Genomic DNA, 14138 nt, shown 5'->3' with positions numbered 1-14138 from the left:
AACCATAAAGTTTTGGAAACCATGAGTTTTTGTGTGTTTTTAGAACTATGGTAGTGAATTTCTGAAGTTGTGCTTAAATCTGAGTTTTTATTTACTTCACAAGTTTTATTTAGTATATAAAGAGTGTCCAATATGTTTGGAAGCACAGAAAATGAGGAAATCAAATTCTAGGGTCATGGCTTGTTGATTAAGCGTGTAGATTTGATTGGTAATAGGATTTTGTGCATATACTGCTAACAATCTGAGTTTGAGGTTGTACACAAGTCCAGTTTAATGGTTTTCAAGCATAGGAATGAATGGAAAGCAAGGATGGTGGCTTTTGCAAATTTGGAGGACGCCCAGCGTCCATCTGATAGCGCTGGGCGGTCTAAACCTCTGATGATGACCGCTCAGCGGCATTCAGTAGCCGCTCAGCGCCACCCCTTTTGCAGAATCTGTTGTTGCTGGTATTGTTTGGCCTGAGGACAGTCAATTTTTTCTCCGAAGAGAGTGAGTTTGGAGGAATAGAGGATTGAGAATTGAATAACATCATGAGGGAGTATTTTTGTTCTTCTTTCATTTGTTTTCTTTTAGCTTCTTGATAGTATTATAGTCTGTAGATAATTTAACACTTTTTTGAAATTCATGGATATATGACTGATTTCAATTGGCATGGTTGATGAAACATCAATAGAATTGCATGATGTGTTTTTAAAATGCACCTTGAATTGTTTGATTCCATGATTTAACTAGTGTTTGCACTCAAAGATTGCATAACTTGATATGATTGTAAGATTCACATGGAATACATAGGCATAACATGAAATTTTTGAAAATCAGAGAATGCTTTGAATCCAAACCATGAGAGGGAATGTGCCTAAACACTTGTGAGCTGAGAGAATCACTGTTTTTGCATGATTGGTTTTGTTTGAGTCTCCAATTATCATTGTTGTATGGAATTTCTTGGAAATGATCAAGGCATGTTCTTTCTTTAGTGCTTACTCACTCACTTAGCCAAATGACCATAACCTTTTATTAGGAAATCAATTGTTCAACCCCATTGAGCTTGAAAATGAAAAAAAAATTATGACTTATTTCTTGTTTATAACCTTGAGCCTAAAATGAAACCAATGTTCTCACCTAGGCTGAATAAGTTAAGAGAGCAATTGCAAGATATGGTTATATTCAAGTTGGGGAGAAGACTAGTTGTGCTATTTTTGTGTGGTTTGTGTATCAATCTATTTGTACATACTTGAAAGTGAAAATTGTACATAAAAAAAAGGAGAAAAGATGAAAAATATAAAAAAAAAAAAGTAGGAGAAGCGGGATTGAAAAAAGAAACTGAGAAAGAAAAGGGTGAAAAGAAAAGAAAAGAATGGTGAATGAGATAGTTGGTAAAAAGTGAGAGAGTCATTTATCATTTATGATTGTTTTGAATTGTAATTGCTCTCTTAGCTTATTGAGTTTCTTGCATATCCAGAAAAACCAATTATCTTTGAAACCTGGCCTCATTACAACCCTTAAAGACCTTAGAGATCCTTGATTGAACATGCAATCTTGATAATTGTGGAGACGGGTAACAAAATCAATTTTTGTGATTCAGTGTGTGATTGAGTGGAACACTTACCTTACTCTGTACAAACTGAGATGTTGAGTGAAAGAGTATTTCCTGGTTCGAAAGGAATGGATTGTATGCCTATTGATTTTCATGATGAATATGCATTTGTGTTATTGTTGTGTTATCTTTTGTGGGCCTCATATTTTGATTTTGGATCATTCAGTTTGAGATTATGAAAAATCATGCAATGTAAGCTTTGGAGAATTCATATTCCAAGCCTCTTGAATGAAAGTCAATACCTTTTGTTTGAGGACAAACAAAGTGTTAAGTTGGGGGGAGTTGATAAGTGCTCATTTTACGTATATTTGAATATCATTTTAAGCACTTATTTGACTTGTATGCTTGCATTTTTATCATTTTATCCCCAAAGTAATTGATTTAGTAAGTACTTAGTTTTAACTTAGAAATAATATAAATATTATATATTTCATGAGCTTAACTTGGACTTTTGATGCAGGGAAGATATTCATGAAGAATCCAAGTTTAAAGTGAAAAATTGATTATTTAGAGTTGCAGAGCGCTGAGCACCCAAAAAGGGGCGCTGAGCACCCAAGTAGTTGAAGAAACCCAATGCTGAAGGAAGCAGAGCGCCCGGCGGCCTCTGATGAGCGCCCAGCACCCTGTGACCGCCCTAAACACTTATTAAAGGGCAGAAACTCGTTTTTTGACCCATCTCTCCTATTCTCTTCGAAATTCTCCCAATTTTGGCACCAAAACATATCAAGGGAGCTTGGGCTTCATGGAGGAGAGGTCCCTGGGTTTAGGATTGATGGATTGAAGCTCCGGAGCATGGCGGCGACCGCCGAAGACCGTGACAACCTCTCGAAGGCGATGGAAAGCTTGGGAAAGCTTCTATCGCCGTGGATCCTTCGCCGTTCTTCTGGTTTTCATCTCTTCTTCCTTATCCCTTGTATATGTTGTTTCTATTTTTGTATTTAGCTTGTTGAAACTTGATTCTTTGATTTGTTCTAAACTCATTCATTGATGTAAATGGAAATATTTCATGTATGGTGTTTCTTTCTATGCTTCATGCTTCTAACCTATCAATTGATAATCAAAAGAGTTCCACTAATTTATAAATAGATCGGAAGGTTGATATGAATTAGTGCATGCTCAGTTCAGTGAAGGTAGAACGCCTATGTCTTAGGTCACAATTTGTGTGTTAAAGTTTTACTTTCTTCGCTTCAAGTATTGATTGGTTTGTGTTAGATTCCTATGGACTAGCATGAGATCGGGAGATAATTGCGGGTCCGGTTAAAGAGAGAAATCACTCAGTGAACTAGTTGTCTTAGGGTGAGAATATCTTGGGTAGGAGCAATAGTGGATTTCCACGTGACAGGTGGGGTTCTGAGTTCTAACAAGAGTTTCTGGAGTGACAACGGAGACTTGCAAGCCTAGGGTACCTTGTCTTAGGATGAATTGGTCATTGGGAATGTCTTTGAGAGAGAACTTGAGCTATATTATTCCTTTTGGGTTTTCTAGATGGTAAGGGATTACGTCTAGGAATTCTAATTGATAGATTCACCTAGGCTAGGGATAGTTAGGTGGATAGCTCTCGGCATCATAAATGAAATGAACCATTACAAAAGTGTTTGAGTTGAAAGCAATTAGAGGATTAGGGGAATACATTCTAAATACGTTTTCTTCTTTGTTATCCCTGTAAACATTCTTTTACCGCTTTCCTTATATTCAAAAACCATAAAAACAATTTATCCAACATCTTTGTATCAGCTCAGATCAATGTTTAACTGGTGGAACTAATGTTCACACAATCCCTGAGGACGATAAACCTGTATCTGCTTTACTATGATTGAATCATAAAGGTTTAGCCAAAAGCAGTACAAACAACGAGGAAAAAACCTTTATCACGGATCCTCTTACAAAAGGTCTTCCGCCTAAGGTCTTTCATGAGCACACTGCTCACATGGGTGTTTTGCAGTGTGAGGAATGCTTAGTTTAGTGGGAGTTACTCATATATAAATTTTGTGTTCTATATTTGGTATTATGCATGCATACTCTAGTATTTGGATATTTTTTTGGTTAATTATAAAGTTTGATATTCTGTTATTTATGCTTTGTACAATAAGGTTATTGAATGATCTCACTAAAGTAAAGTAGGACCAGTTGAAAATTGACAAGTACAGGCCACCTTCTTGTGATTTTCATGCTGCACATTTCATAATGAATCTATGTCATTTAGTTATGTCAGTACTAGTAATCATTGATGGGTTTAGTTATGATTGATATAACGAAAATCACTTTGGTTCTATGGTCTGGCATGGCTAATGGACGAGATTCTTTGGATATGCTTAAGGTATATAATGGCATTTTTGAGCTCATAAAGTCTAACACATGTGTAGAGTTACATATGTGACCCAGTGGGAGATTGTTAGAATTTTGGGTCACAAATGTAACTTTTAATTGTGTTAGGGCCATTATTTAATTAGCCAAAACTAAAGTGATCTATTTAATATTGATCTTATGGCGAATGGCATATGTGTTATGAAAAGGTATTGTGCAGATACCATAAGGCAATATTCTAATTTGATGAGGGGCCAAATTAGAAATATTGAAAACATAATTGTAACTGATGCAGTTACTTATAGGGTTATGGTCCCCAATTGTAGATACAACGTAACAACGTAAAAAGTTTCTCCTCATCCCCATCAGAGGAGAACATCAGGAAACCCTAAGGGTGATTTACAATTGGAAGATCACAACCCCAGATCCTTCAGCGATTCCCATGGCTCATTCAGGTACGGTTCCGCTCTAGATCTTCATCATGTTTTTCGGGTATGGGTTAATCAGGTTTAGGATTATGCTCCTATTTTCTATATGGGTAGAAAAGCATGTGGTTAGGAACAAATACTTATTTGTAAGAAACCTACAATTTGCTCTTACATGGTTCCAACTGTGGCGCCACCAGCTTGACTCATGGGAAAAATTCCGAGAAGTATTCAAATTTCAGTTTATAACATGCAGATTTGCGCAAACTGGAGCCAGCAGATCTGAGAAGTCTTCTACGGTGTCCAACAAATTACAACCAATGACAGCTCAGGCAGTGGAATCCAATTGTACAACAATGGAGAAACCTCAGTTTGAGACTTCAACAGTAGTGGAAACCCCATTCAGATCTCAAGAACTTGCTATACCAGAAATTGGTTTGCACAGTGAAACTACAATGAGGGTAGGATCTGAATCCAGGTCCGAAGAAATCTTGGAGGATGAACCTGAACATGTTCCCAACACTAAGGAACAAGTAGAGCCTGCGCAAGTGGATGAGAAGGATTCTTCCCACCGAGTTGATACCTGCTTGGTAGCAACAAAGGAAGTGTTTCAAGTGAATTCTTTCAATAGCGCAAGTCAGGCTGAGAGGGTCCCTAGTGTGACTCAGGTGATTTCTAAACCTCTACTCATTGCACCCAACCTGTTTGAGAAAATGCTTGTGACAAGGAATAAGAAGATATGTGTTGCTAATACTTTTGAAAAACTGTTAGTGACATACACCAAGCAATATCTAGACTGGCATAGAATGAGACCAGTGAATTTGACATCAGAAATTGCACTGTCATCATTAGATGTACCTGGTATGAAACTGTTTGATCCTGGCATTGTTCAAGTGATTGGTATTTTAACTCTGATATTTGATCAACATGACTATGATGCTATCTCAAGATATGCTACAAGAGATTTAATTTTGCACTACTCTGCCTTTCACGGTCCGCCCAATGCTTATCCTATACAAGCCACACCTGTGGGAAATCAATCACAATTCAAAAGTTGGGAAGACTTCAAAAGTGCTTTTAAAGTGCACTTTTGTACATCTTATAAAGCCCAGTTTTCAGAACTTTCAACATCAATTACGACTGCTGGCCTTGAGGAGCTTGGAGTGCACAATGTGGATTTTTCTATCGTTCATATGGATGAACCAGACACAGAGTCTATGGATTCCTCTGAACAGTGTATAGGAGATTCTTGTTTGAGTTTCCTAGGTTTTGTTATAGCAGCCTCTATCATTCAGAAAGCTACTATTTCTGTGGAAGATCATTACTACTCTACTTTATCTACTTCAGTCCTGAGTCTTCAAGCATCGCACCAGAGATCCTGCTTTGTCACGACTGCAAGAGCTCTTTTGGTCATGACCTCCTTCTGTCACTCCTCAGATGGTACTCCTCCCAGAATACAAACCATTAGGGACTCAGTGAGTATGGGAGACTGCAACAAGATACAAGAAGCTGTTATGTATCCGTTTACAAGTCAGAATTCAAAGCTAGATACAGCAGCAAAGTCCTATGCTACTATTGCTCATGCTTGGCAGAAATATGAATCTCACCATGTACTGGATATTGAATCTGCTTTTCTTATTGGTGTCTTTGCTGGAGCTGAGCTATCTGTCAGGTGCCTTTCTGCTACACATGCACTATCAATTTCTTCCAGCCCCTTTTCCCCAACCTACATGACTGATACTCATCCTGGTATATACACCATTAACAACTATGTGGGCATGGGACAAAGGAACACAGTTAACACTACAACAATGGGTTCCTTCAATCATACGGTGGCAACATACACTGGACAGAAATCCTTGCTATATTTTAAAAATGTTATGTTTAAACCTTGTTTTCCTGTTGCAGAGTGCCAATCCACATCTTGGGTTTCTTATAAGATTGCCCTTGATCCTAAGACTTCACACAATCTGTTTGTCAAAATGCCTTATCCAATAAGTGCGGCTGTATGTGATGGTTCACCTAAGCCACTAGATATCATGGTGCTTAAATCTGACCAAGTTGCTATTCACACACATGACCTCCATGTATTAAATCCTATAATATATGATCCTGACATCTTTTCCTTAGGACAGTTTGGCCTAGCCCACCTATATTTCTTGATCATGGATTATTATTTTGATGGGTCATTGGGACCTTCTTCACTACAGCTCCTTCTCCAACAAAGCTTACTAGCGTGGCATTGGGTCAACAAATGTATGGTCTTTATGTGGCAATGTCACTCTACTGGTGTTAGTTTCTTATGGCATAGCATTGTTGTGGACAAGACCATTATAGCACCTTTGGCAATAGGGCGTGGCATTGATTCTTGTTTCTCTGAGCCTCTTCTCAAAATTCATGGAATGGAATTTGACAAGACATGTCTAGTTTGCTTCAGGCCAGAGTTCATTTCACGGACCTTGTACTCTTTTCATGGACTTTGCTCACATAGCACTACACTTCTTGAGTGGATTCTTATTATTGCTTGGATAGTCTATTTCTCATCCTTGAGGACAAGGATGTTTTCATGGGGATGGTAATGGCAGAGGGTTGCATGCTTAATGGGCTTCTATATTATGGGCCTCAAGTTACAATGCCAATTATAATTAGTTAATATTATTTCTATGTTTATTTCTAGTTTGTTATTTAGATCATGTTCTAGAGTATTCTACTTTCTATGATGGTGCCACATGTAATGTCACCTTTCATCCCTTAGAGTGGATAGTTAGTATAAGTTGTATGGTTTCCATTATGGAATATTAACAAGAAAATTGACAAACTTTTATTTTATCTTCTTTTCTTAGTTTTCTTTTGGTTTTCTTCCTTTGATTTTACTTGGTAGAGTTTCTCTCTACCACCAAACTAGTTGATTTTTCTTCTGCTTGCACTCAAGAATCTTAACGATTTCATCTAGACACCAGGTGGAGTCTGCAAAATTTTCAGAGAAAACAATAATTGAAAGTTTTGAATTTTCAATTTCCCCCATGAGAACCTGTGAAATTGAGTCCCCACTTTGCAGCCCTTCATCCCTGTGAAAGTTTTGATGCAAAGCATTGTAGAGATTACGTGTGAAGCTAAATCTACTAATCTAGTATCTTCCCCCCTGAAGTTGAGAAAAATCTGGAATTGCTCATTTGTATATCCCACATCTTGAGGTCTGATGGGAAATGCTGAATAACGTTTGGCAGTTAACGTCCTTGACTCCGCTATCTTGTTACGATACCAATCAGAATTCTTCCCTGGAATTTTTTCTTCTAATTGCAATTTGATCTCTAGTAAGAATTTATCCACTTCATCCATCAATACCTGAACTTCTTTCAAGTGTTTGTCTCGTAGATGTAAATTTTGATCTTCTGATATAACATTCAGAACCAACAAGTCAACACATTGTATGTTAGCCAAGAACTTTATTTCACGGAGGAGTTCTTCATGTAGCGAAAGTAGTTCCATTGAGGAAGATCCCACATCCTGAGATTGGAGAGAATATTCTGCAGGTTGCAATTTGTGAAATAATGTTCTTGTTTCTGCTATATTGTTATGGTACCAATCAGAGTTTGTCTCAGGAATTTTTTCTTCTAATTGCAGTTTGATCTTTAATAAGAATTGATCCACTTCATTTATCTGCTGTAGATCATCCTCTTTGGATTTAAATACTTGATGACCAAGTAATGAATGAGCAGAAGTCCTCAGAGTATAATACATGTTAATCAGCAAAGTTATATCACAATAGAGCTCTTCACGTAACGAAAGTGATGCCTTATCGCTTACTCTCCGGAAAGTTAAATTTGGGCCGGGTCACGTTTAGCACGTATCTTCCTTATTCTTAATAGGCTTAAATGCATTTGGTGCCCCTGATGTTTCATGGGAGTGCAAATGATACCCCTCTTCTAATTTTGTCAACGTTTGTGCCCTCCATGAAACAAAACAGTGTAGCGTTTGCCCTTCTGTCAGTTCAACGTTAGTTTACTAACGGAGGGGCTGACGTGGAATTTTATTTTGCTTTTCCTATTTGCCACGTGGATTTTAATTACTGAATAACAAAAAAAAAAAAGAGGGGCACGTGCTAGATGGGTTACTGCTAACCCTAAATCCCCAATTTGGGGATAAATCCCCAAATTAGAAACACAGAGGGAGGAACGGTCGAGGAACAAGGTGCAAGCGTTAGCCCTGAGGAAATCCTTGAGCACGTTGTTGGCCCCTTTTCTTGATCCTTGAGCACGTTGTCGTCGCACATGGCTAGTGGGTCTCCAAATCGTGGACGTAGTCGAGGTCGAGGTAGGAGAACAGGAGGGACCCCGACGAAGGATAAGGGGAAAAATGTGGTCCAAGAAGAACCCACTTGTGAAAAGCAGGGATACGACCCTTTTCGAGATTCCTGGTTTGGGGAGGATATTCCCGACCATTATCGTTTCAGGTATCCCTTTTCAAGATTCATGTCTATTTTTGAATACTTTTTCATGAGACCCACATGTGCATCTATGTTGAAAGTGACTTGGTCATGTTATTTTATGTTTGATTGATACTTCACATGCCAGTGTCCTTTGTCTTAATCTATTGCATGTTGAAAGATTATTGTTTTTAATACTTCACATGCCAGAGTGTTTTCTCTTAATCTATTGCATGTTGTTCTCACTGCAGGCCCACTAGTAGTCAATTTGCAACAGTTAAAGTGTGGCATGGTGGGAAATTTGTGTGTGAACCGAGGGTAGATTATATAAATGGGGTTTGTCTTACTCTACCAAACTGGGATATGGATGAGATTAATTCAATTGATGTAGGCAAGGTTGTCAGAGGCTTAGGATATTTGAACTTTAATGTGTGGTACAAAGACCCTGGCCTTGGGTTTGAGATAGGCTGCAAGCCTTTCAAAGATGATAGAGATGTATGTGCCTTTCTGAATGATGTGAGTGGCTATGATGTTGTCAACTTCTATGTTGAGCATATAGTAGAGGAAGAGCCTGAGTTTGTTGAACCTCCACCATTTCTTGAATTTACACAGCCTACTGTTGAGGGGGAGAAAGATAGTGAAGTCTTGTGTGAAGGGCAGCCTACTGTTGAGGGACATGCTACTGGCATAGACATTGATGTTGACATAATACAAGTGGGACAGTGTAGTGTTGAGAGGGAGAAACAGGGTGATACAAGTGTTGTTGGTGGGGAGAGTGATAAGGAGGGTGAAGCATTTAATGCAGGACAGGGCAGTGGGGAGGGTAATAAAGATGGTGATGCAGTTATTGTTGAGGAAGAGGAGGTAGTTGCTGGAGACAAGGAAGGGGAGAAAAAGAAGAGTAAAAAGAAGGAAAAGAAGAAGGGTAAAAAGAAGGACAAGAATAAGAGTAAAAAGAAGGACAAGAATAAGGGTAAAAAGAAGGAAAAGAAGAAGGGTAAAAAGAAGGACAAAAAGACAGAGCAGGAGGGGGGTGTTGAGAGTTTAGTGAGTGAGAGTCAAAGTGAATCTGAATCTGAGAGTGCAGTGAGTGATGTGAGTCTAGATGACAGTGATTTTGATGAGAGGTGGGACTGGAGGACAGTTTTAGAGGTTGAAGGAGATGAGAGGCATCCAGATAGTACCTCAGAGGAAGATGATGATGCATTTGTCAATGAAGTAGATTTTGACAATGAAGATGGTTCATCTGATGAGTTGGAATCTCCACCAGACACAGATGATGAGCATTACCAACCACAGAAGAAGTACCCAAGATTCAAGTTGGGTCCAGAAGGCACAGAAGTAAAATTTGAAGTTGGTCAGGTACCTAATTTATGTTATTATTTTTCAGATCTGCTAATTGTTTAGACATTAATATGCTCTGGATATTTATGTTCTTATCATTCATGTTTATTGCATGAACTGTTTTCCCAGAAATTTGAAGCATCTCAAGTATTTAAGACAGCCATCAGAGAATATGCTCTTCAGAGGAGGAAGAATTTGATAATTGAGAAGAGTGATAGTAAGAGAGTGGTTGTCAAGTGTGAGGGAGAGTGCACATTCTACTGCAGGTTGTCCAAGTATAAGCAGAATAACTTCTGGCAGATTGTGAGTCTTGTAGATGAACACACATGCTATAGGACAGCAAAGAATAGACATGCCAGGCCACAAATCCTTGCTAAGAAGTTGCTTCCAACTATAAGACATAATCCTGGATTGAAATGCAAGTCAGTGATAGCTGAGGGGCAGATAAGGTGGGGTGTTGTCCTTAATAGGTTTCAAGCATCCAGAGTTAAGGCAGCTGCAAAGAAGATGATTGATGGGGCAGAAAAGGACCAATACACTAATCTCAGGAGCTATGCTGATGAGCTTCTTAGAAGCAATCCACAAAGCACAGTCATCATCAAGAGCTCTCTTGGAGCAAATGGTCCTGTTTTTGAAAGGATGTATGTTTGTTTTGCTGCTTGCAGGCTGGCATTTGCACATCATTGTAGGCCACTGATTGGACTGGATGGCTGTTTTCTGAAAGGTGTGTATGGAGGGCAGCTCCTTTCAGCTGTTGGAAAGGATGGGAACAACCAGATGTTCCCCATTGCATTTGCCATTGTTGAAGCTGAGACCAGAGACTCCTGGGAGTGGTTTGTAGCTTTATTGCTTGAAGACCTGAACTTGGTAAAGCAACAGAGATGGGCATTTATTTCAGATCAACAGAAGGTGATTTATCATTTTTGTTTATTTGTAATTTTTTGTTCACTTATGTCCTAAACATGAACTGATTTCTTGATTGTTTTCACACTTAGGGTCTAGTTCCCACTTTACAGTCATTAGCAGGTGATGTGGAGCATAGGGTTTGTGTGAAACATGTGTATGGTAATTGGAGGAAGAAATACCCAGGAATGGAAATGAAAGGTGCTTTGTGGGCTGCTGCAAGAGCATGCACTGTTCCACAATTTGATAGGGCTATGGAGAAGCTGAAGGAGATGAATGAACAAGCATGGATGGACCTCTGTCAGATACCTGCCAAGCAATGGTCAAGGGCCCATTTCAGCACTAATTCTCTGTGTGACCTACAAGTGAACAATATGTGTGAGGCTTTCAACATGGCCATTCTAGAACATAGAGACAAGCCAATCATTTCACTGGTTGAAGGATTGAAGCGCTATATCACCTCCAGGATTGTGAAGCAAAGACAATTAATGATGAAATATAGAGGGAATATAGCTCCTATGATTCAACAAAAATTAGAGGATAACAAGAGAGAAGCAGAAAGTTGGCATCCTGAATGGAATGGGGACACCGAATACTCTAAATTTGAGGTTTCAAGTGGTCCATTTTTGAAGTATGGTGTGGAGATCAAAGACAGCCATTGTGCTTGCAGAAAATGGGACTTGACAGGTATCCCATGCTGTCATGCAATTGCTTGTATGTGGTATAATCGCACCTACCCTGAAAACTTTGTGCACAACTACTACAAGTAAGTACTCATGATCATAAACTCTTATGGGGTCCTCTCATTTATTTACACTTAATCCGTGTGTTTGCTTATTGCAGGAGGGATACATTTCTAGCAACATATTCCTACATCATTTTACCTAACAATGGCCCAAAATTGTGGACTAAAAGCAATCTTCCACCAATTCAACCACCATATGTAAGGAGGGCACCTGGGAGGCCAAAGAAACTAAGGAACAAGAAAAATGATGAACCAAGAAACCCTTACAAGATTCCAAGAAATCAAACAAAAGTGAAGTGCTCCAGATGTGGACAATGGGGGCATAATGTGAGGACATGTGGAGGTAAAACTGGTGCTGATAGGGACATAGAAAAGGGGGGCAACAAGGTAAAATTAAAGCAATTTTTAGTTTATACTAGAACTCTATAGCTTATGCATATTATTGACTGAGAATGATTTGTTTCTAATTTGTCAGAAAAATCCAAAGAAGGTCCACCCTGGCCAGGCTTCTGGAAGTGGAACAATTCCTGTAACAAGAAGTTCATCTGCTGCTGCAAGGGCTGGAAAAGGGCCTCAGAAACCTCAGTACAAACCTGCTGCAAAAAGAAAGAGGAAGGCTCCTGATGCAATTACAACCCAAACTGCTCCACAGCCAGCTTCCCAACCAGCTTCCCAACCAGCTTCCCAACCATCTTCTCTGCCAGCTTCACAGCCAGCTTCACAGCCCTCATCAGGTCATGGGAGCACAATAACAGCTACACTACCTCCATCTGGTGCAACCACAAGAAGAAGAAAGAGACCAAGAGTTGTAGTTGGAACTCAAGAGAGCACTAGTTGATTATGAGCCTTGATTATGCTGTTTTTAGTCTTAGTGTTTTCTGGTTATGTAATGAACTTAGTTAAGCCTTTGGTTAATGTATGACTTTATCTATTGTAATTTGCAAGGGATGTTATCCATGTTTGGTTTTGTATGACATTATCCATTGAATTTGGAATCTATGATTATATTAGCCATTTTGAATTTCCATATGACAACTGAAAATAGTAGATAGCCTAGATAGAACATTGTGTTTGCAGACATCATTTCAAACAACAAAAATTTGAGGACAAATTACTCAAATTCATTTATCAATTTCAAGTTTCATACATATGCACTAAAGGCACACACAGTACAAATAAACCCCACAACCTCTCCTACTTCTACTACATCATCCTCTCACCCTAATTCTACTTCATCATTTTCACCATTAGAATTGCACATACAATCAACAGGAACACAGCTACAGACCATCCCAGCATACAACACTTGATCAACATTGCTTGGTTCTTCTTCATCTCATCTACTCTACGCAACAAGCCTGCAATTATTTTCTTGTCACGCGGGTTACCCTCCAACTCATCATACCACTGGAAGAAATCACAGTGCCTCCTGTTCTGTTCCTGAGAATAAATAAATTTTCCCAACAATTTCAGTTCAAGCAAAACCAAATTCACAACAATTAATCAACCTTAAACAATTAATCCAAAACATTACCTTAAACCTGCCACATCCATAGAACCGCCTACCAATATTTCCGTTCTCGTTCGTCCAAGTAGTCACAACCGGGGCAACTTCTCCACACTTGCACAAAACAACGTTCCTCCTTCGACCGTAGCCACTGGAAACAGAGCTCCCTCCAGAGAAATGGCTTTCCCCACCCATGTATGCCTCTTCTTCGTCTCGAGCCCTTAGCCTTCTCCCTTTCCCTTTCGCGATTTGTTGAGCTCTCGTGCTCGTGTTCTTCGTCGCTCCTCTTCTTCGTCTTTCCCTTTCCCTTTCGCGATTTGTTGAGGTCCCTTTCCCTCTGTGTTTCTAATTTGGGGATTTATCCCCAAATTGGGGATTTAGGGTTAGCAGTAACCCATCTAGCACGTGCCCCTCTTTTTTTTTTTTGTTATTCAGTAATTAAAATCCACGTGGCAAATAGGAAAAGCAAAATAAAATTCCACGTCAGCCCCTCCGTTAGTAAACTAACGTTGAACTGACAGAAGGGCAAACGCTACACTGTTTTGTTTCATGGAGGGCACAAACGTTGACAAAATTAGAAGAGGGGTATCATTTGCACTCCCATGAAACATCAGGGGCACCAAATGCATTTAAGCCTTCTTAATAGCATGCTATGGCACCAAAGGGAATTCGTCTGATTACCTTTGTCATCCACTTCAAGTTTGGTCTCCTCTATAAATTTCTCCACTTCATTTACCCACTCCACAACTTTATCGAATTTTCTATTTTGATAACTTCCTATTGCATCAGCAATGAAATAGTCTTCCTTATGCTTGAGAGTCAGTTCAACCAATTCACGAATCACTTGTACAAATAAAGAAGGCTTGAAATTCTGCTCCGGCATCGAAATT

The 14138-nt window shown here is 39.1% G+C and overlaps 2 protein-coding genes across 2 annotated transcripts; one reads left to right on the top strand and one right to left on the bottom strand.

Moving 5' to 3' along the window:
• Positions 1-8942: 8942 nt before the first annotated feature.
• LOC130733197 (uncharacterized) lies at positions 8943-12748 on the top strand. Its single transcript, XM_057585314.1, has 5 exons — positions 8943-10111; positions 10223-11002; positions 11089-11762; positions 11840-12128; positions 12217-12748. Exons 1-5 carry the CDS (start codon positions 9113-9115, stop codon positions 12577-12579), a joined length of 3105 nt encoding a protein of 1034 aa, XP_057441297.1. The 5' UTR covers positions 8943-9112; the 3' UTR covers positions 12580-12748.
• LOC130733198 (uncharacterized) lies at positions 12749-13870 on the bottom strand. The gene is made up of 2 exons (XM_057585315.1): positions 13276-13870; positions 12749-13181 (listed from the first exon to the last, which is right to left on the bottom strand). The coding sequence occupies exons 1-2, from the start codon at positions 13441-13443 to the stop codon at positions 12969-12971; spliced, it is 381 nt and encodes a 126-aa protein (XP_057441298.1). The 5' UTR covers positions 13444-13870; the 3' UTR covers positions 12749-12968.
• Between the last annotated feature and the right edge of the window lie 268 nt (positions 13871-14138).

This window comes from Lotus japonicus, chromosome 1 (genome assembly GCF_012489685.1).
Source record: "Lotus japonicus ecotype B-129 chromosome 1, LjGifu_v1.2".
NCBI classification, from domain to species: domain Eukaryota; kingdom Viridiplantae; phylum Streptophyta; class Magnoliopsida; order Fabales; family Fabaceae; genus Lotus; species Lotus japonicus.
Note: the sequence above shows the minus strand (reverse complement) of the source record. Positions and strands in the feature narration are given on the sequence as shown.

Excerpts from the sequence above, each read along its gene's own strand:
- LOC130733197 (XM_057585314.1), top strand. The coding sequence starts at position 9,113 with ATGGATGAGATTAATTCAATTGATGTAGGCAAGGTTGTCAGAGGCTTA. Across the intron at positions 10,112-10,222 it reads TAAAATTTGAAGTTGGTCAG|AAATTTGAAGCATCTCAAGT; the intron begins GTACCTAATTTA and ends CTGTTTTCCCAG. Across the intron at positions 11,763-11,839 it reads TTTGTGCACAACTACTACAA|GAGGGATACATTTCTAGCAA; the intron begins GTAAGTACTCAT and ends TGCTTATTGCAG.
- LOC130733198 (XM_057585315.1), bottom strand. The coding sequence starts at position 13,443 with ATGGGTGGGGAAAGCCATTTCTCTGGAGGGAGCTCTGTTTCCAGTGGC. Across the intron at positions 13,182-13,275 it reads ATGGATGTGGCAGGTTTAAG|GAACAGAACAGGAGGCACTG; the intron begins GTAATGTTTTGG and ends ATTTATTCTCAG.